A 22,716-nucleotide genomic window follows, 5' to 3' on the forward strand; every position below is an offset into this window, starting at 1 on the left:
ACGCTCTTAAATGCCCATATCAATAAAACATGGACACATCTATGGAGGGTATATGCATTGTAATGTAAACCAAGCACTTTGATTGAGTCCACTAATCTCTTGAAGCCAATCCTACCCCAGTGAAAACTCTCAAATGATTTTCCATTAAATACACTTTTGCCGTATTGCAGAAGTATCCTACTATTCTTTGATATACCAAGAACTCCAACATGCACAAGATACAACCGAGCAATCTTAATCTTTTTGCCATGACCCCATGTCCTGCAGTTTCTCAAACCTGCTACCAGCTCGTTGCAGTTTGGTCCACATCTTGCATCAACATGTAAAACCGTCCATAAATCCTTTTATGATCCTCTTCACACTCTGCTTTTTCGATTTTCTCACAGTTCAGCCCAATTGGCTTTTCATATTCATATAAAGAGAACCTCAACGGCTTTCATTCAACCAAAAACCATAACTCGGATGGCAAATATATTGCCAATTGATTAGCTAATATATAGTGAATAATCTTTTCACACCATAAGTAATTGGTATCCGCTAGCTCTAATAACACTTCTGATACGCCCAAATTAGAGGATCACTCAACCGGATTAGAAAGGATAGAAACTCGCCAAGGTGCAAGGTGCAAAGATGAAGATTTAATGGATTGAGGGGTCGCACAACAGTTGCGGAAGGCTGCTGATATTCCCAACTTCAATCGCTGCTAGATATGACACACTAGTCCAGCAAGAGGAGGTTGTTGCTTGGATATTACACACCAAGAAACAAGAAAGAGTTCTAGACAAAGAACAAAGAGATAGACTCATAAAATGAAAGGAAATTGATTGATGATTCTCAAATGAGATTACATAAGTTTATATAGGGATAAAAACCTTGGTCACAAAGCCAAATATTGATTATTCTTGAAACTAAAAGACAATGAATATAGATAGTTGAATAAAGACCCAACACTTGAAGTTTTCCTTCCCAAGGTGTCCTTCCCAAGGTGGGTTGAACTCCATTTTCGTCATCCCTCTTTGACCACAAAATAAAGTGATTATTTTGAGCTTTCTTGGACTTGAATTAGGCTCAAAGTGGACTGGACTTGATAGGTATCATCCCCAATAGATTTTCTCATGCTCTCTTTGGTCATAAGCTCTTGAATAAGCCCATAAAGTGCATTCCTTAGCTTCCTAGCTTTTGCTCTAGTCATTGGTCCTTCAGGTACAAACAATGGTTCCTCAGCTACAAGCTCCTCTGGTTCAAGCTCAGCTACAAGATCATCCTCCTTAGCTCCATCCATGATCACATCAACTCCCAATTGCAATTTTTCTCTTATTTCGTTGTACAACACATCACCAACGAAATCTTTTAACTCGCCAATATTAGACAAACTATAATTGTGATGCAAGCTTCTTTTCTGCATTGGATATTTCCTATCCGGAAACATCCTTCTTGGATACCTCTTCCCATCATTGCTTGACCCCATCTCTGCAATAAAAAACATTAGTTTTGGTAAAAATCAACAGCACAAACATGTACAGCTAATGATAAGTATATCAACAATTGAACATCAAGTAGCAATATATACGACTACTAACTAACCTATGCATATGTCAACAACTTCATCTGACTAAATTAATCGTCGACTACGACTTTTAAGTCAACTTATGCAATACATAATCTATCAAACACACCCCGCAACATAAAAAACCTACAATTATGTTATACTAAAAATTTTACTAAACAATGTTCATATTTTCGTCTTCTATTAAAATTCACTTGCCACAACTCCTAAGCTCAACAGTGTCACCACGATAAACATATATAGATTAACCTAAAATTATGCAGTCAATGACGATAATCTTACCTCCTACTCAACTTTCGTCCACCTCGCTGTCAACTCGGCCATCGTCCCGCCTTTGTCCTCCTTATCGAATATGGGTGGGCCCACGAGACAGGAGTGGACGTGGGGGCCATTAAGCAATGTGGATCCATATTCAGGAGTGGATATGGAGCCCACAAAGCAAGGTGATGGTCAGAGCGTTACAAGTGATATCAGAGTCAAACTCAGACGAGGCTGGAGTCGAGTGGGCTCACACCGTTGGGGGTGACGGTCTTGGTGCACAACGAGGATGTTGGGATCTGTTAGTGAGGGTGAATTGTGACACCCCAATCTAAAAATAATTGATCGGTCACTTATATCATCAAAATGCACTTATCTTTTTAGTCTAGGGTCCTGAGGAAACTACACATTTAAGATGCTTAAACTGGAGTAGACTCTGATTCTCAGACTAAGGAGGAGCTTTCGCTCCGATTCATACAAGTGTCACAAATCGAACTGAGCGGTTTGGTTCAACTCAACGAGACCACTTCTTTAGATTTTGTTTTAATCGGAGCCGATGTGTTTTTTTCCTATTTTATGGGTTGACCCGGTTTAGTCGGAGTCGGATGTGGCTATTTTTTTTTACTAAAGTAATTATTTAAGGTCCTTAATTACAGGTTGACTATTGAAAAAGAGTTACTTTCTCGTCCAATATAAAATTTTGTTGATATCTACATATCTATATATATAAAAGTTAATTTTTCTCTCTTCTCCTTCCTCTACATCATCATCCACCTAATCAATTTTTTTTGTTTTTGCATAAAAAATACTATTTTAAATATTCATTAATTGCTTATTCTTTATTTATAATTAATAATAGTAAAAATAAATAAAAAACGAATTAACTAAAATAAATTAAATTTAAAATAGTATGAAGAATAATATTAATTGTTTTTAGTAAATAATAAAATTAATAACTATATAATAATGAATTAAATAAAATAAATATAAATTTTAAGATAGTAATAATAATACTATGAATTTGTTTTAGTCATAACGTTACTATTCAAATTATAACAAAAAAAATGATCATATTCCAAAATTTAGAATGACTTAATAAGTTTTAGAATAAAAGTAAGATTCTAATGCATGGTGGAGTTAAAAACAATTTATGTAATTGTATTTATAAAAATCTAAACAGAAAAATAAAATTGAAGTGAAACACTAGTTTCTAAGAAACATATACTACACAGATTTATTATTAAATTTCACTTATAAAAACTAAAAAATTAATTACATAACTCAACTTGAAAGTTTTAATCTAAAAAGAAGATATTATAAGGGTCACACTTTTTTTGAGAAAACTATGAAAAAGAATTTTAAAAAATAATCCATCTATAAAAAAAAAAAGAATGGTAAAAAAATATAGAAAAAAATGATATGTAAGCCGTTACAAAAAGTGACATGTGATTTGTGTAATATATCTTATAAAGTATATTATCAACTGGAGCTACAAAACAAGCTCGAGACTTCATCAATTTTATCAAATGAACCCAAAGTATTGGCAAAACAACATATATAAAGTACACTATGTTTTTTTGAGAAGACGAAGCTGAGGTTTTAGAAAAATGAGGTTTAAGCATCACAAAATTAATATCTGCAAATAACATATGAGGTTTTAGAAAAATATGTAACTTGGATTAGTGACTGGATATTCATTGTCGGGTTTAAACGTTTCACCATTTAGACATTCTTGACTTGATCGGAAATTCTATTATGGCAGATGATGCACTTGGACAACTCTATTTCAGCGACATAGCATTAAAACTGTTTATGAAACTTTGTATATATGCATTTATTGTGTGATATCGATATGTTTAAATGGTCTATATAATTAGATCAACAATCCACATTCGACATTAGAAGTTTAAAAAATATGATTTCATGGGATATAACTATGGAAATAACTCTTCTAAGGATAAAATGTCAGAAGATTGTCGATAATATTTTTTACTCTTCCAGTGAGGTTCTTAAGTCATTTTTTGTTATCACGTGATATATTGTTGATTTGCTAGAAAAACATTATTGTGACACTAGACAATATATGTTATATATATATATTAGTAAAATAAGTACGGCGTTTATATAGATTTATCTTTTAATCTTTAAATAATTATATTTATATTCAATGATTCTTACTGATAAAAATTTTAAATAAAAACTCACACAAATAGATGTCACAAAAAATATTATCTTCAACAATATATCTGTTGTATATCACTTAGAAAAGTAAGTTCAGTGTTTATATAGATTTATACTCGAAAATTGGATTGATTATATTTGAGTTCAACAATTTATATTGATAAAAAAAACTAAATTAAAATCTCGCGGTACAAATTCTAGTATATATATATATATATACCGTAATAATATTGGGAGTTGGGACAATGGGACTTTATTAATTTATATTTATATTAACTTGTGTAAACTAATAATTATTAATTTAAATATATATTTTAATTGTTTAAAATTTTAAATTATTAATTGAGACAAATTTAGCTAAATAAGATTAGACTTTTGGATGCTATAAATTTTATGATTTTTGGAATTGATAATAAATTATAAATACAATAGAAAACTTCACTTATACACATGGCATACATAAATTTAAAATTATGAATAGTAATATTAATAGTCTATAAAACTATTAAAATGATGATGCATGTGAAGTGACCTTAGTGCAGTGGTCAATGGTAAGTCCTTAATGCACAAGACACCATCACACCAAGGATCGAAGAGATTTGCTAATAATTGAAAACTTTTAAAAATTTAGATATTTTATGTTGTTATAGAGTATTTTATATCAATATAGTTTGAAAGAAAACACAACAATTGTATTATAGATATGAGCTCTAGGAAAAAAATTAAAAACTTAGAAGCATACATTATCTTATATCCATATATATATAAATTTACATGATTATTAATTTATGATATTATTAGGACCATATTTTACAAAGAGAATGCAAAAAAATTATTATCCGAATTTTTATTTTATAAATTGATCCGACTCGGGACCAGCATAATTTATTAATTTATAAAATATTAATTTATAGAGATTTTACTATATTTTCTTTATTTGGTGAATCATTTTATTTAAATAATATATCTCCCTTTCTTTTTTTCTGTTTACCTCTCAAATTTTTAAAATTAAATGTATTATTAAAAACATCCCGCTCTCATCAATTCATTTTTCACAAATTTGACTTCTTTTTCTTTTCCATAGTAGATGACACACATGGCAGTATTATTTCCCAATTTTTCAGTTAAAATTTTATGATATCGTTAGCATAATCTTAAAGTATACGTGAAGTATATAAACTTTAAATGTCAATAGATCAGATTTTTTAGATATTTCAAGTTCTAACCAATCGAATAACAAATACAAAGGCATAATTGTGGTAAAGGACAAAAGAGTTACTCTTTGGTGGAGTCATTGGTAAATCATATTATTGCCTTTGAAATGATTTTAATATATCAATTGGTTCTTTCTTCTATCTTTTGCATAAAATCTGCTTCCTATCACCATTCCTTGGGATTTTGCGCAGATTGTATGTAGGAATTATTAGGGTTATGACTTCTACCATCAATAATGTTAGACAGAATCTTTTATCCTGTAAAGCACAAGCCACTTGATCAATCATGTTTTGATATGTGGCAAATTTATCAAAAAAATAAATAATGAAAAAAAATTATGTGAAACCATAAACCTATTGGTTGATAAAAAATTAAAGAAAGTTTACAGGATTAAAGCATAACTGTTAAAGTTCCCACGATCACATTTGTCACTCTAAAAAGAAAATAAAAAATAAATTAGAGGATAATTCTCCTCCATAATCTCAAGATCTCTTCTATTCAAACTATTGACAGCCACGTCGTCAAAGCTATTTATATACGTATCTAATTGATCATCTCTCTGTTGTAGATGTTAGTTTTATTTTTAAAAGTTGAGGCTAAACTCAGTTAGGAATAAGGCATGCTTCGTAAGAGAACAACATATAATAAACGCCTTATTTCCTCTATTCCAAAATTTTGTTATTAACGCCGACACTCCGATGAGTTCATCATATAAGGCATATAGCCTCTGGTATATGTTACGTATCTTTTTATTTTATTCATTGCTTTTAGATGATTATATTATTTCTTTTTTCTCAATTTTTTTTTTCTGTCTTATATGTATGTTTAATACTGTATACTTTTGTGTTATAGACCACACCGCTAAAAAAAACAAACTTGATGAATAGAAGAGGAGACACAAACAGAGATGAGAACTTGCGCAAGAGCAGCACCCGTGGCAAAGTGTTAAGAGGCTAAAGACGAAGTAGAACATCAAGACGCAAATGATATCATCTTTGAATTGAATCAACTTCACCCAGGTAGAAAATTTGTGGCTTTGACCTTGAATTTTAATCTAATAATTTTAAGTTTGTATTGGTCTTTGAATATTAAACGTAAGTTGGTCTTTTATAGATTATGTATAGTATATTATATAAAGCATTGAAGTTGGAAGCTAATTCTTAATATTTGGAAGACAATCTTCTTACTATATCATTTGACAGAACCAAAGTTTTCCCCACATACAAACTAAATTTTCATATATTTTGATAAAATTTAGCATAACATTATTTTCTCGGTGCATAGCACCGGGTATAATACTACTATACTAGTATTACAATAAGTTACATTTCTTTTTTTTTTCTTGCAAAATAATTAGCTTTTGGACTCAGACTATATATAACATTGTTGTCTATTACAATAAAGACACAAATAAACAGCAAAAAAATAATTGGTAAATGGAGAGGCCATGGACTCAGAACCTCATATTCATTCACTGTATAATATGTAGTTACATGTACTCCAAGCCTCATGATGTTGATAAAGATATTTTTTCATTAGTATATTTTTGCAAATAAAAATGAATTTCACAAAATTGGACCGACATTTGTAAGGCCCGTAACTAGCCTAGATAAGAAATCGCCAAGCTTATAAATTATCTATCGTTTGGATTGGAAACCAGAATCGGAGATTCCATCAACTATCACTTTAAACTTGAACTTTTCGTATGTAACACTTTTTTTTTTTTTTTTTCATCCCAAAGTTGTTTATGCATGGAATCTACTCTCCTTTTCTTCCATTTTCTCTCATTCAATATGACTATATTTCACCAAAATACTCATGACTCATATAAATACTCATGACTCATATCATACGAGTTTTTTTTTGCTTCTCTTCTTCCATTTGTTAAAATAAGAGATAAAACGGTGATAAAAATGCGGTGAGCGTGGATCGAACACGCGACCTTCAGATCTTCAGTCTGACGCTCTCCCAACTGAGCTATCCCCGCTTATTGTAATCTAATTATTTTAAGAAAACTCATTTATAAGCTCAAGTTTAATTCACATTTTAATGACGATTTTTTTTTTTGAATGAATGTAAAATAATTGATGGCTATTAGCATGCACTTCTCTTTTAGTTTTATTTAACTTGTCTACATTAATTTTTGAACTAGTTTCAGAGAAAATCATTGCAAGTTTGCTACGTTTTTTTATTCTACTAAGATCTGATGAATAAATAACTGGGCTTAGTTCCTTGTTGTAAGCCCATCTTGCAAATACTCTGACGTAGGTAACCCAGACCATATTCTTTGCTCCCCTTAATTGACTCAAGCGAAAACATTCTATTTCTATGTGAAGTACACACTATCAATCACATTTTCATTGTTTTGGTTTAGTGAAAACTTTCTTCTCCTTTTATGCTTGTGTTATATTAGGGTTTAAAAAGATCTCTTAAAAATCCATACATGTAAGATAATAATAAAATATGGTCTCATCGTCGATATTGAGCTTGATGTCATATGTGTTGATCTTGATCAATTATTCTAAAAAACCATCTCAAGGGTGTAACTAATTTTTTTTTTTTGTTTTTTTTCAACATCTTGCATGAGTGCAAGTGCAAACCAATGTGATCTTCATGAAAGATTTGTTACAAGATAGCTTGAGACTTGGAACATAGAAATAAGATACAAATTGAGAATTGATAAGGACATATATACTACTAAACAGTTTTTACATAAATGTTTAAAATTGAGTTACGAATCGAGTAGATAAGTTTTTCTGAATGATAAAAGATTCCACATGTTGAGAATAGCAGACAGAAAAAAAACGTTTAGAAAAACAAGAATGCAGTTTGAACTTTGGACTATCTAAAAGCGTGTCATCAATACATGAGAGGTTCGCAATCATTTTGTGAGATATTTTGTTTTGTCCGAATAGTAAATTATAAAGTATATGCAATCATATAGAATACGACGTGGATGGCAATGGAGAAAATGACGTGGCTCTAAGTCAGTATATGGTTATTAACTTTGTTGATAAAATAATATTCTGAATTCTAAAATAATATTCTAAATTTCAAAAGAATATTTTCTAAACTTGGTGTGCGATGATGGTTCGCTCCTCTCGCCGTCTGATTGTCGTTAAGGCAAAGCTTAAGCGATACTAATTTATAATATACCTATGACGGTGGCTACATAATCATTAATTAGTTCATAAGTGTAACACTCAAGCTTTTTCTGCTGGTACCGACTTTGAGCTCTAAGGAGTATTTGTTAAAGAAGAACTAAAAAACATATAGGCTTCACTCGTAATGTTTGTCAATCGTGCCACAAGGCGGTTGAACTTTTAAAAGTATTTATTTTGTTATGAAGAAAATGTTATGTTGATGTTTTCAGAATTCTTATATTTTAAAAGTAATCTAACCATTTTCGCACAATCATATATTATAATGCATATGTGACTAATTAATATGAGTTAGTTAACCCCCAAAAACTATTGAATTAAAGTATCAAAATCATAACCATCTTCTTGAAACGATATTTGTATTTCTTGGCATGAACAAATAAAGTTAGAAGCTAGAAATATGCAACGGAAAAAGCATTTTTACATCGAAAATGGGAATCCAAACCAATTCATACGCACCCACTAATAAAACTATTGGATGTAGGACTTTTAACATATATTGACGTAATCTTAAATTACATTAATTAGATCTCAAGTGGAACACGGTTGGTCGACGTCGTAAGCAGTGCGGTGTTTGTGTTTGTCCTCTGCGTTAGGGAAAGAGGAGGTAGGTGGTCACGAGAGCTCGTTGAATTTTAAAAGGTCAAGCTACTTTTTTTTTTAATCTATCTATCTATGTTTTTATTCACGTCAGCCAGCCAAAGTCAAGTCTCAATCACAACGTTTTTTTATGGTTTTTTTTGTCGTTGTTTCTATTTTGGTCCTACTATTCATATCTCTCTTGATCTATTTGTTTAGATTTTGGTCCAATTATTATTTGTGATATCAAAATATACAGGAAAAGTATTAAATCAAATGACTAATACGAAAGGTTGGAAATGTCACGCATTGCACATGAAGACAAAGTGAATGGACGGTAGAGTGTACCCGACTCAATTTCTTATGTATCTAACATGCACTTCACAAAAATCCAGTATTTCTTTGGAATAAAATCTGATTTTTATATTTTCTGTGCTACAAAAAAGAAAATATATATTTAATTTGTTTGCAAAAAGAAAAAAATAACCTTTGTAGAAGCCAAAATAGATAAAAATAAAAAAAATGTGAGTAGATGCTGACTCACAGGTTGGTCAATACCACAGTTTGAGATAATATTATACACGTCAGGCTGACTTGTTTTTTTCTTCTCTCCTCCCAACTTGTTTGATTTCTTTATTTCCTAAAATTAAACTATCACAAAAACAGCTGTGTTCTTCTCGACTCCCAAATTTATGTTTTGCTGCGAAGGACATGTTATCTCATTATTTCACACTTCAGGACTCCTTAGATTTTGCTTTGTTTGGTCCTAACTTGCGCTCTCTCTCTCCTTTCAACATTTTCTCATTTTTTAAGATTTATCTTAAAATCTTTTACTGTTTCTTATTTTAGTAAAAAACGTTTGTTACTTGTTGTTAGTTTGTTACCAACACAGGTTGACCATTCTATTAATCATCCAAATTCATCTAAATTAGATAATTTTTCCACGTTCTGTAGTAATCGATGTCACTCAGAAAATATAAATTTGTTTTTTTTTTGTTGAATAAACAAAAATAGTAAAAATAATCATGAAATTTAGCGTCAAGAGATAAATTTTACAAACTAATACATTCCAGAGCGTGTATAACAGAGACGTGGCTTGAAACGTAACGTGAGTTATACACACTTAAAAAAGGACGTGACATTTTATGGTTGTAACAAAGATACGGAGAAGTGTGACATCTTACTATACATTTATTTCAGTTTGAGGACAGAACACAACTTTAGTTTGAGATCTAAGGACTTGCACTGTCTCCAAATCTGCAGGAAGGACTTTTTGATTGGCTCAATATAAATACCTTGTCCATTCTCGTCTCCCTTCAACAACATCTTCTTTTACACAACAACAATTCACACAATATCTCGTTCGATTTTTTCATTTTAAATTACGTATCAAATTCCGAGCAAGATGACTATTCTGGTTGAACATGTCGTTCCTGGTAACGTTTCATTTCTGCTTTTATTAAATATGCTTTTCAAAAATACTCGGATGTCTTTTAAGATATATCGATATAGATGATTTATCAAATTTCGCCGATTAGATTTGGTGTTAATTAGTGCATCATGAGAATATGATCAATTCCATTACAAAAAAAAATTGAGGAAGTGAAAATTATGAATTAATGTTGTGGTGACGATTTATAGATTCGAGAGTCGAGGAAAAGAAACTGACAGAGGAGAGGAATGAGGAATTGGTGTTGGATGGAGGCTTCGTGGTTCCACAATCTAAGGAAACTAATGGATTTGATGCTCCTGATATGAATTTCCTGGGCCATTCTTTCAGGTTTGTAACGATTGTTATTTTCTCATACATAATAATATATTAAATATTTAATTAATCCTTCATTTTAATGATCAGAATTAGTTACAATCTCTTTTGCTTATTTTATTATTTAGGGATTATGAGAATGATTTAAGCGAGAGACAACAAGGTGTTGAGGAATTCTACAGGATGCAACACATTCACCAGACTTATGACTTTGTAAGCTAGCCAAACAAATCTTAGTGTTCACTATTTCCATTAGGTTAATTAATTAAATCTTAAAGTATTTTAGGGGTTAGTTGAAAACTGAACTTATTTAAAAAATGGACAGGTGAAGAAGATGAGAAAAGAGTATGGGAAACTTGACAAGATGGAAATGAGTATATGGGAATGTTGTGAGTTATTGAACAGTGTTGTCGATGAAAGCGATCCCGATCTTGATGAGCCTCAAATCCAACACCTTCTCCAAACTGCTGAAGCCATTCGGAGGGACTATCCTAACGAAGATTGGCTCCATCTCACTGCCTTAATCCATGGTACATGTCTTGTTATGTTATCTCATAAATATATATACTAAAGTTATAAAAAACTACCGTTTTATGCATCATACATTACATACTATTATATAGTGTTCCACAAAACATCCTAACTAGTTTTTTTTTTATAGTTAAAACTGAGTTTTTTTTAAGGTCAATATATTGGACTTCTCTAAGTTAAAGTTTTTATTTTTTCAGATCTTGGAAAGGTTCTTCTTCTGCCAGAATTCGGTGGTCTTCCACAGTGGGCTGTCGTAGGTGCGTAGTCAAAATATGAATAAACCTAATCATCCAGAATTAGATAAGATTCTAGATAAATAAACAAAACAAAACAACAATTTGACACTTCCAATAATTTACAGGCGATACATTTCCAGTTGGATGCACCTTTGACTTGGCCAATATTCACCACAAGGTAAAATGTATATATATATATATACAATAGTTCTTTCGTACTAGATTTTGGATGTTTGCCAAAGAAATTTTCGATATTAACGTTTTCCAAATATTGTTATCTTGCAGTATTTCAAAGGAAATAGTGATAACAACAACCCAAAGTACAACACAAAAAATGGAGTTTACAATGAAGGATGTGGATTGGACAATGTTCTCATGTCATGGGGTCATGACGACTACATGTATTTGGTAATTAAATTTTACTTATATCTTCTATTTCTTTTGGGTTTATGCTTTCATCAACTTTTTAATTACCAAAACTTAATAGTTTGATTGTTTTCATTATTCAAAATAGGTGGCTAAGGAGAATGGCACAACTCTCCCCCACGCTGGTCTCTTCATTATCCGATACCATTCCTTTTATCGTACCTTTTCAATCATATGCTACACTACAATATACATATTTTGTTTGTATTATTTGGTTTCAGTAAATTATTACGATGTATCTTGTATTGTTTATTATTAACATTGAAATAAATAATGACGCAGCATTGCACAAGGCCGGAGCCTACACACACTTGATGAACGATGAAGACAGAGATGATCTCAAGTGGCTCCATGTCTTCAAGTAAGAATTTTTTTCTTTTCTTCATATTATTTTACTATTTCATTTTTTTTTATTTTTCTGACGAATAAAAATGGAATTGCAGTAAATATGACCTATACAGTAAGAGCAAAGTTCAAGTAGATGTCGAACAAGTGAAGCCTTACTATGTTTCCCTCATCAACAAGGTAAATAAAATATTCAAAATACATTTAAAACAGTGTTTTTCTTTTCAATAACCAAACTTGTGAATAAATTTTTAAAAAGACTTGTAAAGATATATGATAAATTTGATCTTTATATTTTTTTTTTTGACATTGCAGTATTTTCCGGCCAAACTAAAATGGTGAGATATAAAAAGCGGAGAGTCCATTAATTACCTTTTACGTGGAGAACGAGATCGAAGGTTAACGAGTTTCTATTAAATACAACGGAAGATAATCTATCTAATAAAAAAGTTGAGGTGTTCATTTGTAATTTTCTTTCCCCATCAAAATCTTAAATTATGTTGTATGGAATAAGCATTCTAATAATAATTATTATTATAAAAAATTGATTTGTTTCTCAATTTTCCAAAGTTTTAAATTTTATCTGTTTATTATATATTAAACAACGCAACATTGATGCTTCTTGGAATGCATATGAAAAAATGTGTCAAGGCTTTAACCAAGACTGTGGTCCAATTTGGAAGTAGAAGCTCATGACAGTGTGGGAGTCATGCTTGGACGACTTGGGCTTTGAGTAAGTTCAATTTGACAATGACTCTTAAAACAATTAGGTTCAAACTGTCTAACCAAGTGGCCAAGGCTGCAAACGTACATAGAGGATATCTTAAGGAACCAAAGAGACACTTTCGGCCAACCTTCTTTTTAAGAAGTTGACAAATAAACCGTTGTGCGGATGTGCAATAGCTAGACAAGCTTGTAACAAATGAAACTCGTTAACCTTCCGTTGGTTGATAGCAATGATTGAGAACGATAAACAACCAATGTATTCTCTCGGTAATGTTAAAATAATTGGTACGTTTTGAAGCATCCTCTCTTTGAAGCATCTTTAATAATAATACAAGACAAAGAAGTTGTGTAACAGAGAGATGAAACAGAAATGGCAACAAGGTGTTTATAATTAATGGGCTTTGTCCATAAGTTGTATGGATGAAAGTATGTTGGCTTTGCTTGTCTCCACAATGCAACCATTCATCACCATTTCTTCCAGCATGAAATGAGCTTTCTCCAGATGGAACATTATGTCAAGCTCACACTGCATAAAAGAAAAAAGTTATATACATTACAAAGGGAGAACACAAAAACAAAGACGGTCTATTTGATTTAAGACTACTATGAAACCCAGATAGCTTACCACGTTTCCAAAATGCTTGTCCATTGTCTCCACCAAAAGATGTATGAACTCTAGAATCGCCAGCTCGTTCTAGGACGAGTTTCGATGAAGATAGCGTGATTTAGTTTCAACAAGCAAACAAGTTTAGAGATAGATGAAAGCAAAAACTAAGCTAAGCGTTACTGATGGCAAAGATTGGAAAGTTTGCATTTTATTAGTACATAGAGGATATCTGTAACCACTCTTCCATATTGTTCCACCACACTATACTTGAACCTATATCATTTGATTTCAAATTTGGATTGCAGCTCATAAGAAACTAGAGAGGTATATACAACTAACTTACTTCGTCGTCATCGACCCCAACCATGAAGAAGAGAGATGCGTAACGTCTGTAGACTATCTTGTAGTTGCGATGTTCGACAAATGAACACTGTCAATGAAGAGGAACAAATGCAACAAAACTTAAGTCCCATTTCGTAAGCTGAACATAATTTACGAAGAAACGGTTATCTAAAGAATAAAAACTCCCAACATCTTTTAAAGCTAATCAGCTTTGCACCAACCTTTACATAGCAAGAAGAAACCAAAAACACAAAACAAGAGACCTCGATGTAACTAGGATCAATGATACTAAAATTGGTTTGATTCTGATAAGCCAATGGTCCGTGATCTATGCATCACCGCTACGAAATTCCCAAAATCGACTCTGTATTAGTCTAAGATTACTTCGATTCCCAAATCATATAATGCCAAATCGATCCATATCCACATCATCTAAGAATTCAAAAATCGTAGTGATCAAAGGCCAATTCCAAACTAATTACGACTCAACACGATCAAAACAGACATTAATTGAGCTAAGGAGACGAGATCGGATCGATCTAAATGGAATTTGAAAAGAAGAGAGAGAGAGAGAGAGAGAGAGAGGAACCTGCTGGTCGTTGCGAGCGAGGCATTTACGGACGATTTCGCCTTCGAGAGCTCGACGCTCCTCAAGAGTGAGCCACTCGTAGTACTGAGCCAGACGAGTCTGGCCTTGCTTGTTCACCATCAATATGAACCTTATTCCCATCTCTCCAAGCTTCGATCGAAGCTCTTTCTCCCAAACTCAGATCTTTTGGCTTTTTTTTCTTACTTCTTCTTCTTCTTGGAGATAGACACGTCATCGCTACTTCCTCTGTTCAATTTTAATTTTCAGATAAATTAATATCATAAAATTAAAATGTTATGTTACGGCCCATTTAAGCCCATTTATCTTACGATATCTAAAAGCCCACGCTATTGATGATGTTTTTTGAGTTTTGACAACACATTTCTTCAGTGATATGACATACGTTCGTTTTTTTTCAAATAAAGAAAATTTACAGTCATTCATCTACCCACTCGAAATAAAGATTCCTAAAACATGGATTAAAGATAAAACTCTATTTGCTTCGTATGAATGCTATAGATGGCGCAAGCGATAAAGATGAGAGAAAACAAATGTGTTTCTATGAATGCTTCATATAATGTGTGTCTACTTTAAAGTCAAAATGAGCAGGAAAGAAAAAACCATAATGTTATTTCTTTATGTTTTTTTCTCACCCAAGATAATAGTGATGAAGAAAAAATAAACCATTGATTAGTAGTGGCCTAGTGGGGAATACAAAGCTTCCAACTCAAATTTACAAAAATCTAATCAATGTGTTGTTGATTCTTCTCCTCTACTTCTTCGCATTCACATGGAATCTCTCACTCACTCACTAACTTATGTAATCATTAGTGCGTTATAACCTAATCTATTTATCAATATATGTAACATCACATATTAAAGACTACATGGGCCAAATTTATTATTAAACATTATACATCTCCACATCGATTTAACAACAATATACTTTTTTTGGTATTATCTAACTTTATACACCAAAAATACTTCTTTTGGTTTTATTTGTGGGATATATATGAGCTGGCGGATTTGCATATTCAAACATAAGATTCATACTATTGTTTGTACTCTTGCTAGATTTAAAGTATTTGTATCCTAATATATGTGGACATTCTTTTGTTTTTATTTTGAGACACTAGTTAGCTGCTTGGGGTGCCCCAGATATAAGAAACATACAACTGTTTTGTCCACTAGTTAGCTAGATTCAACTATTTTGTATTTTTCTTAAATCTTTTTATCAACATTAGTTTTCGTGTGGATGATCGCACTCATTCGTGAAGGATTATATTTTTTTTTTGGTTTGCCTTATATTGAGATATCAACTTTCCGGTACGTAGATTGAGTAGTGTATAAGATATGGGATGCATGTCTAAAACTAATCGATGTTGAATGGTAGCTGCAAGAAAAACAGGAAGACTAAAAAAATGAGGGATTAAAATCTGATTTTTGGAAGGAATATGTCATTGAATCGGTTGCAAAGAATGTATGCAAGAATTTAAAATACCCACCTAGTTTAAAAGTTTCTTAATTTAAAGGAAACAAAGAGCCAGAATATAATGGGTGGCAAATAATTAAATTATTTAATGTCATTCAGTTTTGGATTAAATTTTCTAATATTAAATGGATGAGTCATCCCCAAAAACTATTGGTGTGTGTCCCCTCCATGTGAAGGCGATATGCTGTAAGTAAATCTGTAAAATACTTTAAACATTTTCATTAATCATTCTCTCATCAAGTCAACACAATCTCACGACATTCACACTCAGAACTTAGATGCTTACTCCCTTTTTATATGTATTCCTTTAGATTCTTCTTTGGATATATGATATATCTGTAATATAGGATTATTTCCTTTCCAACCAAATTGGTCATACTTCTGTATTTTTACGTCGGTCACAATAGTTGTTGTTCATTTCTTCACATTCTCATTTTTTGGTGGAATGACAGACAAATATTCTGAATTTCTCATAGCAAAATCGGAGAGTCAATGGAAACACTATCATTATTAAGTATTTACCAGCTTTACAAAAAAATAAGAAACTTTTTTCTTTCGAATCTAGTTTTTAGTTTCCTTTGATTTTTAATATATTTGATGTTATTTATTATATCAGGTACCAAATGTTTTAATATATTTCTAAAAATGGCATATAGTTGTAATGATTTTCAAAAAAAGAGTTTTGTATAGAAACATCCGTAAGAACAACGTACTAGACTTCTAATGACAGCACATGGATATAACTCTCATATAATTCCCGGATTTGAAATTTTTTTTATAAACAAACAAATGACAAACTTATGAAAAGGTAACATGAATCCTCCCAACCCGGAAAGTAAAAATATGTTTTTATTATGACAGTAGTCACTAGTCAGTGGTAACTTCTAAAAATTATTTAATAGAGAAAAGTACTAGTTATGTTTTCTTAAAATATGGAAACATGATGTTAAATGTTCCGGAGTACACATGTACTGCATGTAATACGCCCCAAGTCCCAAGTCCTAACCATAATATTAGATCACAAAGTATCTACTATTCCACGCAAAGTATCCCACTAAATAATGCTTTATAAAAAATTCATGGGGGACATATGATGAATGAATGAAAAATAGCACGAGGTCTTTTTGACAAAATTGGCATCATAAGTTGAAAACAAAACAGTAACTGAGTAGCAAAAAAGCTCCATCAAAAACCCCAATTGCCCCCACACTACTACTTACTTGCTCATCATCAATCAATGCTTCAACCACACTTTTGTAACAACAACAGAAAACCTCACACTAATCCATCCAACGAAACCTTTCATTCTCTTTCCAAGTTTTCAACATTCCCCAAGAAAGAAAAGACAGCAACTTTAATTAAAGCTTCTTCTTGAGTTGTTACTTCAGTTTCCAAAAGCAAACAAGAAGCTATGATGATGAAGAAGAAGAAAGGCACCAACTTTAAGCTACTCTGTTTACTTCTGTTCCTGGGTTTGATCCAGACAAACGGATTCGGCATTGGAGTTGGGGTAGGAATCGGCGGCGGAGACGGAGACGGTGACGACGGAGTTTGGATCGGTGCCGGCGGTGGAAACCCTAATTCCAATCCTGGCTCAGCTCCAAAGCAGCAGACAACAAATGCAGCTTACAGAGCTCTTCAATCTTGGAAAACCGCAATCACAGAGGATCCATCAGGTTTTCTAAAGACATGGGTCGGCGAAGATGTCTGCTCATACAGAGGCGTGTTCTGTTCTGGCTCCTTTGTTACCTCAATAGATCTAAACAAAGCGAATCTCAAAGGCACCATTGTCAAAGACCTCTCTTTGCTCTCGGACCTAACCATTCTCCATCTCAACAGCAACAGATTCTCAGGTCAAATCCCAGATTCTTTCAGGAATCTTGATTCACTTCAAGAACTCGATCTCAGCAACAACGGGTTCTCCGGTTCTTTCCCTCAAGTCACACTCTACATCCCAAACCTGGTTTACCTCGATCTCCGGTTCAACGAATTCACCGGCTCTATACCGGAGAGTCTCTTCAACAAACAACTAGACGCGATTCTCCTCAACAACAACCAGTTCACCGGAGAAATCCCCCGGAACCTCGGTTACTCCACAGCTTCGGTGATCAATCTCGCCAACAACAGATTATCCGGCGAAATACCGACGAGTTTCGGCATAACCGGTTCGAAATTGAAAGAGGTTCTGTTCTTGAATAACCAATTAACCGGTTGTATACCGGAATCAGTTGGTTTGTTCTCCGACATTGAAGTCTTCGACGTTAGTTTCAACTCCTTGATGGGTCATGTCCCTGATACGATCTCTTGCTTGTCGGAGATTGAGGTTTTGAATCTCGGCCACAACAAATTCTCCGGCGATCTTCCCGATTTGGTTTGCGCTTTGAGGAATCTGATAAACCTCACCGTTTCTTTCAATTTCTTCTCTGGGTTTAGCTCCCAGTGCTCGAGTCTTAGCGTCGGGTTTGATTTCACCGGGAATTGTATTCCCGGTAAAGGTTATCAGCGGTCGCAGCCGGATTGTTCTGCGATTCCCGGCGGCCAGTTGAGTTGTCTTAGGATTCCGGCGCAGCCGTTAACTTGTGCTGGGATTAGCGTGGGATTGAAGGTGACGAAGTCACCATGAGAACACAAAGTTGGAAGCTTTTGTTTATTTTTAAAGTTTCTATTGGGTTATGCAATGGTGCTTTAATTTGTTATGTTTAATAGAAGAAAATGGGTTTTTATCAGTTTACGTTATTAATCAACTGATTTTAGTAGAAACAAATTGGAAAGCTTATCTCTGATTTTGAACACTTTTTTTTGTTTTTGTTTTTGTAATGTGATGATCTTTCTAAAAAAAGAAAAGTTGTTGTTGACCCTAATGAGCAAATATTTGTTGGGATGAAGTTTATTAGTGTTCGTTATTAAATGCCTTTCAATGTCTTCAAAGGAATTTACTAATGTTCGTTATTAATGTTTGTGGAGACGGAGATATGGTGGAGTCGAAGGCGTAACGAGACATAACCGGTATAATAAAGAAGGCTTGATGTATTATTATCTTGAGAACATGGCGTGATGTGTAGACACGTCCCGATGCAATATCATGACACAGATAAGCACTCTGGGTTAAAGGATAACCCATAAACACGCATGGAGTGGAGCGATTGTGAAGCTTATGTGACGTATACGGCCTAAGCCAAAGAAAGCATAAGCTCCCGAAGACGCGAAGCTTCAAATAGTTTGGAGGTTGTTGGAAAAGCATGGCATAGGGAGAGACATCGTTGAGAATCTTGGTAGGCATGCGGTTGATGAGGTACACCGCTGCAGCGAATGCATAGCTTGATGTAAGAGTGTTAAGCCTGTTTCAACGATGTGTCGGTGTTTCCGTTCAGAGACGCCATTGTGTTCCGGTGTGTGAGGAGGCGTGGTGAAATGAGAGATGCCGTGAGTCGTCAAGAATGAACGTAAAGCTATGAATTCCCATCATTATCCGAATAGAGCGTCCCAATTTTTGTCTTGAATCGATTCTCCACCAATACTTTGAAAGCGATAAATGTTTCTTTCACTTGAGATTTTTGCTTCAATGGATATAACCAAGTGTACCAGAGTGTAGTGATCCACAATGACCAAATAATATTTGAAATTGTCATTGGAGAGAATGGGTGACATCCAGACATCAGAATATAGATATTGAAGAGGGTGTGTAGAGGAAATTGTGTTTGTATAAAAAGGAAGTTTATAGCTTTTATTGATGAGACAATGAGAACAAGAAAAATGTTTATTTGTGGATTCAAAACATGGTAATGAAAATTGAGAAATAATAGAATTTTAAATTGGAGGGGAAGGATGGCCAAGTCTAGAATGCCATGAAGGTAAAGAAGCTTTAGATGTGGGTGTAGCAAAAATGGAAGTTGGGGATGTGGATGTTCCGACTGACCACTCGTAAAGCTCATTCTTTGTTCTCCCTTGGAGCAACTCGACCCCGTTTTGAGATCCCTCACCTGAAAATGAGCCGGGAAGAATGACACACAGACTTGATTAGCATTGTACAAACGGTATACATAAATAAGATTCTTGGCAATATTGGGGACATAAAGAACATCATTCAAATTTAGAGGTTTAAAGGAAGTAGGGAGATGTGTGGAACCCATATGCGAGATAGAAAGTCCGGTACCGTCAGCGATGGTGACCTCTTCACCCCCATTGGACGATGAAGAGAGAGATTGCTCAAATCCGTTGTGAGATGGTGTGTTGCGCTCGAATCAAGAATCCAAGGATTAGCTTCGGCCAGGTTAGCACGAGGCTGCCATGATACAGGAGACGGTGTGTTAGGTGAGACCGTGTTATAGTGGCTACCGGAGAGTTGAAGCTGCGAACAAAGGCGAGCGCTATGGCCATGAACACCACAAATCTGACAGCGTCCTTGATAACCACGTGGAGCAGAGTTGTGATGACGCGGTTGGAACGATTGTTGTGATTGCCACGGCTGGTGGTTGCGATTATGTGAGCGTGACTGTCCACGGTGACCACGAACATGAACAGCATTCGCTGTTGCGGGAAGTGACGAAGAACCTACGACCATATTCTTCAATGTAACTTCGTGATGAAGAAGTTTCTCAAACACTTCAGGGAGCGAAGGAGTACGTTCACGACCTTCAAGCTGATCAATGACACGACGATACTCATCGGGGAGTCCCTTAAGAATCTTCTCGATCTGATCATCGAGCTCCATCGGCTTCCCAAGGTGAGCCAACTTATCAAACCGTGTAGTAAGGCCTTGGAAGTACTCCTCGATTAACTTCTCGCCTTTGACCCAAATTTGGATCTGTTGTTTCAACTGTTGAACATGAGCACGACTCGGAGCTGCGTAGATCGAGGAAAGAGTACTCCAAATCTCAGCTGATGTCGTGGTGGTGGAGGGCAGCGGCTGGACAGACACCGTGATGGCACCTAGGAGAGCACTGTAAATGAGACGGTCTTGACGTTTCCAGATCTTGTAGTCAGGATTGTCAGATGTGACGCCGGCAACAGTTCGAGTGAGTGGTGGAACCTCAACGGTGTTGTCGAGATAACCAGTGAGATCGTATCCGTCGAGGAGAGCATAGACTTGACGGCTCCACATCAGAAAGTTGGTGCCGATAAGCTTAGTAACATTGGTCATGTTGATGGTAAGCAAATTTTGAGAATCAGAGACGGCAATGGTTTCACCGGAGGAGGTCGACATTGTAGGCGGCGGTAAGGAGAACCGGTGCGGGAGTCTTCCTCCTAAGGCTTAGACAAGCTCTTTTTGGGCAATTTAAATTGCTTCTTTTTTTAGTTTTTTATTCAACTTCAAATCAATGATATTGATACAAAGACTTTGAGACTCTATTTATAAGGCCAAAACTAAAAGATACGAGCTAATCCCGAATCTAGAATGAAAAGAATAACGAGACTTATCCCAAATAAAAGAAAAACCAAAACTGAAAACAAATAATAACGAGACTTGTGGAACACGGAACACAACACCGACTCATGTGTTCCACAGCTCGCAAACACCAAACGATGCGCTGCATCATTGTTGGTCCAAAAAACTGGTGCTGTTTTGCTTAAAACTGATCAATGGCAAAGACCCATTACTTTTTTTTCTTTTCTTTGAACTTGATCAAGAATTCAAAACTGATACAAATATCCCTACGAGAGATCCATGGTAATCACAAAAATGAGGGCCATTGGGGCATCTCAAGCTACATATGATTGTCTTCCATCCTCCTTAGTCACACTTCTATATAGCCATTAAGAAAGCTTCCATATTATCACATCTTAATGAAAGTATGTATATTGTTGGAAACAAAAGATGAGATCAAGACTTGTCTATGGTAAGGTAACATAAAAGAAAAAAGAGACCTCAATGGGCCATTGTTCAAGATAAGCCGAATTGCTTGAGAAGCATGGCTTAAATTTAGAGTTTTTGACACTTGATTATAAATACCATGAGTTCGTAACACAAAGCCTTGCACGTCTAGAATATATATCGAGAATAGGCACACTTCAGTGTGTGATGTTGCCCCACCGACGAGAGTTGACGATCTATTAGTGGTTTTGTGTGAAAAAAAACACAAATATGAGTGGTAGAATCCTCAATCCAAGTAGATAAAAGCAGTAAACACAATTATGTGCTAGTTATCAAAAACAAAAATATAAAGTAACAATATATTTTACGTTTTTATTTTAGTAAATTCAAAGAACAAGAAAATAACTGAGCACTTGATTTACTTAGAAGATATCAAAATGGTAACAGTGTGGGATCATGCTCGAAAAATGATGTTGGCAAAAAAATAGACGGAAATCAAGTGCTCAACTATTTTCATGCTCGAAAAATGATGTTGGCAAATGGTAACAGTGTTTGAATTAACTATCATCAACAGAGCAATAAGTTATATAGGCTTTGACCAGATACTCAGTATCTAGTTAATTTACAGTACTCTTTGGTCATTTTAGACTCCAAATGTATGTTCTTATAATATGGTATGCCAAATTCTACCTGATCGATAAACTAATTAAGAGATCCTTATTGAGACAATAAATTCAGAGAGGTTGCTCATATTTCCTTGGTCGTCTTCAAAGAAAATTCATTTTTGACCATATCCTAAACCAGAAGAATTAATAATTCCTCAAATAATTTTTGTTCGTTATTAATAGGAGGAAATTAGCAAAGGGAAGAAAAGACACGTGGGG

At 34.0% G+C, this 22,716-nt stretch overlaps 4 protein-coding genes and 1 non-coding gene across 6 annotated transcripts; 2 read left to right on the forward strand and 3 right to left on the reverse strand.

Annotated features, from left to right (window-relative positions):
• On the reverse strand, positions 7,136–7,208 carry TRNAF-GAA. The gene has a single exon. It is a non-coding gene; the product is annotated as a tRNA-Phe (tRNA).
• LOC104766857 (inositol oxygenase 2) lies at positions 10,152–12,794 on the forward strand. 2 transcript variants are annotated; one of them, XM_010490826.2, is made up of 11 exons: positions 10,152–10,397; positions 10,603–10,741; positions 10,855–10,939; positions 11,052–11,256; positions 11,455–11,514; positions 11,619–11,671; positions 11,779–11,901; positions 12,008–12,077; positions 12,202–12,280; positions 12,363–12,444; positions 12,580–12,794. In XM_010490826.2, exons 1-11 carry the CDS (start codon positions 10,367–10,369, stop codon positions 12,604–12,606), a joined length of 954 nt encoding a protein of 317 aa, XP_010489128.1. In that variant the 5' UTR covers positions 10,152–10,366; the 3' UTR covers positions 12,607–12,794. The 2 variants fall into 2 exon arrangements, with proteins under 2 accessions (XP_010489128.1, XP_019096185.1); XM_019240640.1 differs by having other exon boundaries at positions 10,153–10,397; positions 12,008–12,044; positions 12,580–12,791.
• LOC104766858 (AP-4 complex subunit sigma) lies at positions 13,225–14,760 on the reverse strand. The gene is made up of 4 exons (XM_010490827.2): positions 14,529–14,760; positions 13,941–14,027; positions 13,616–13,684; positions 13,225–13,516 (listed from the first exon to the last, which is right to left on the reverse strand). The coding sequence occupies exons 1-4, from the start codon at positions 14,667–14,669 to the stop codon at positions 13,382–13,384; spliced, it is 432 nt and encodes a 143-aa protein (XP_010489129.1). The 5' UTR covers positions 14,670–14,760; the 3' UTR covers positions 13,225–13,381.
• LOC104766859 (leucine-rich repeat extensin-like protein 4) lies at positions 17,155–18,905 on the forward strand. The gene has a single exon (XM_010490828.2). The coding sequence runs from the start codon at positions 17,432–17,434 to the stop codon at positions 18,641–18,643; it is 1,212 nt and encodes a 403-aa protein (XP_010489130.1). The 5' UTR covers positions 17,155–17,431; the 3' UTR covers positions 18,644–18,905.
• Positions 20,111–21,223, reverse strand: LOC104768061. Its single transcript, XM_010492001.1, has one exon. It carries the CDS (start codon positions 21,221–21,223, stop codon positions 20,111–20,113), a length of 1,113 nt encoding a protein of 370 aa, XP_010490303.1.

Source organism: Camelina sativa, chromosome 19 (genome assembly GCF_000633955.1).
Source record: "Camelina sativa cultivar DH55 chromosome 19, Cs, whole genome shotgun sequence".
In the NCBI taxonomy this organism is placed as follows: Eukaryota; Viridiplantae; Streptophyta; class Magnoliopsida; order Brassicales; family Brassicaceae; genus Camelina; species Camelina sativa.

Excerpts from the sequence above, each read along its gene's own strand:
- LOC104766857 (XM_010490826.2), top strand. The coding sequence starts at position 10,367 with ATGACTATTCTGGTTGAACATGTCGTTCCTG. Across the intron at positions 11,672-11,778 it reads TGGCCAATATTCACCACAAG|TATTTCAAAGGAAATAGTGA; the intron begins GTAAAATGTATA and ends GTTATCTTGCAG. Across the intron at positions 11,902-12,007 it reads ATGACGACTACATGTATTTG|GTGGCTAAGGAGAATGGCAC; the intron begins GTAATTAAATTT and ends TATTCAAAATAG.
- LOC104766858 (XM_010490827.2), bottom strand. The coding sequence starts at position 14,669 with ATGGGAATAAGGTTCATATTGATGGTGAACAAGCAAGGCCAGACTCGT. Across the intron at positions 13,685-13,940 it reads TTGGGGTCGATGACGACGAA|AACGAGCTGGCGATTCTAGA; the intron begins GTAAGTTAGTTG and ends AACTCGTCCTAG. Across the intron at positions 13,517-13,615 it reads ACAAGCATTTTGGAAACGTG|TGTGAGCTTGACATAATGTT; the intron begins GTAAGCTATCTG and ends TCTTTTATGCAG.
- LOC104766859 (XM_010490828.2), top strand. The coding sequence starts at position 17,432 with ATGATGATGAAGAAGAAGAAAGGCACCAACTTTAAGCTACTCTGTTTA.
- LOC104768061 (XM_010492001.1), bottom strand. The coding sequence starts at position 21,223 with ATGTCGACCTCCTCCGGTGAAACCATTGCCGTCTCTGATTCTCAAAAT.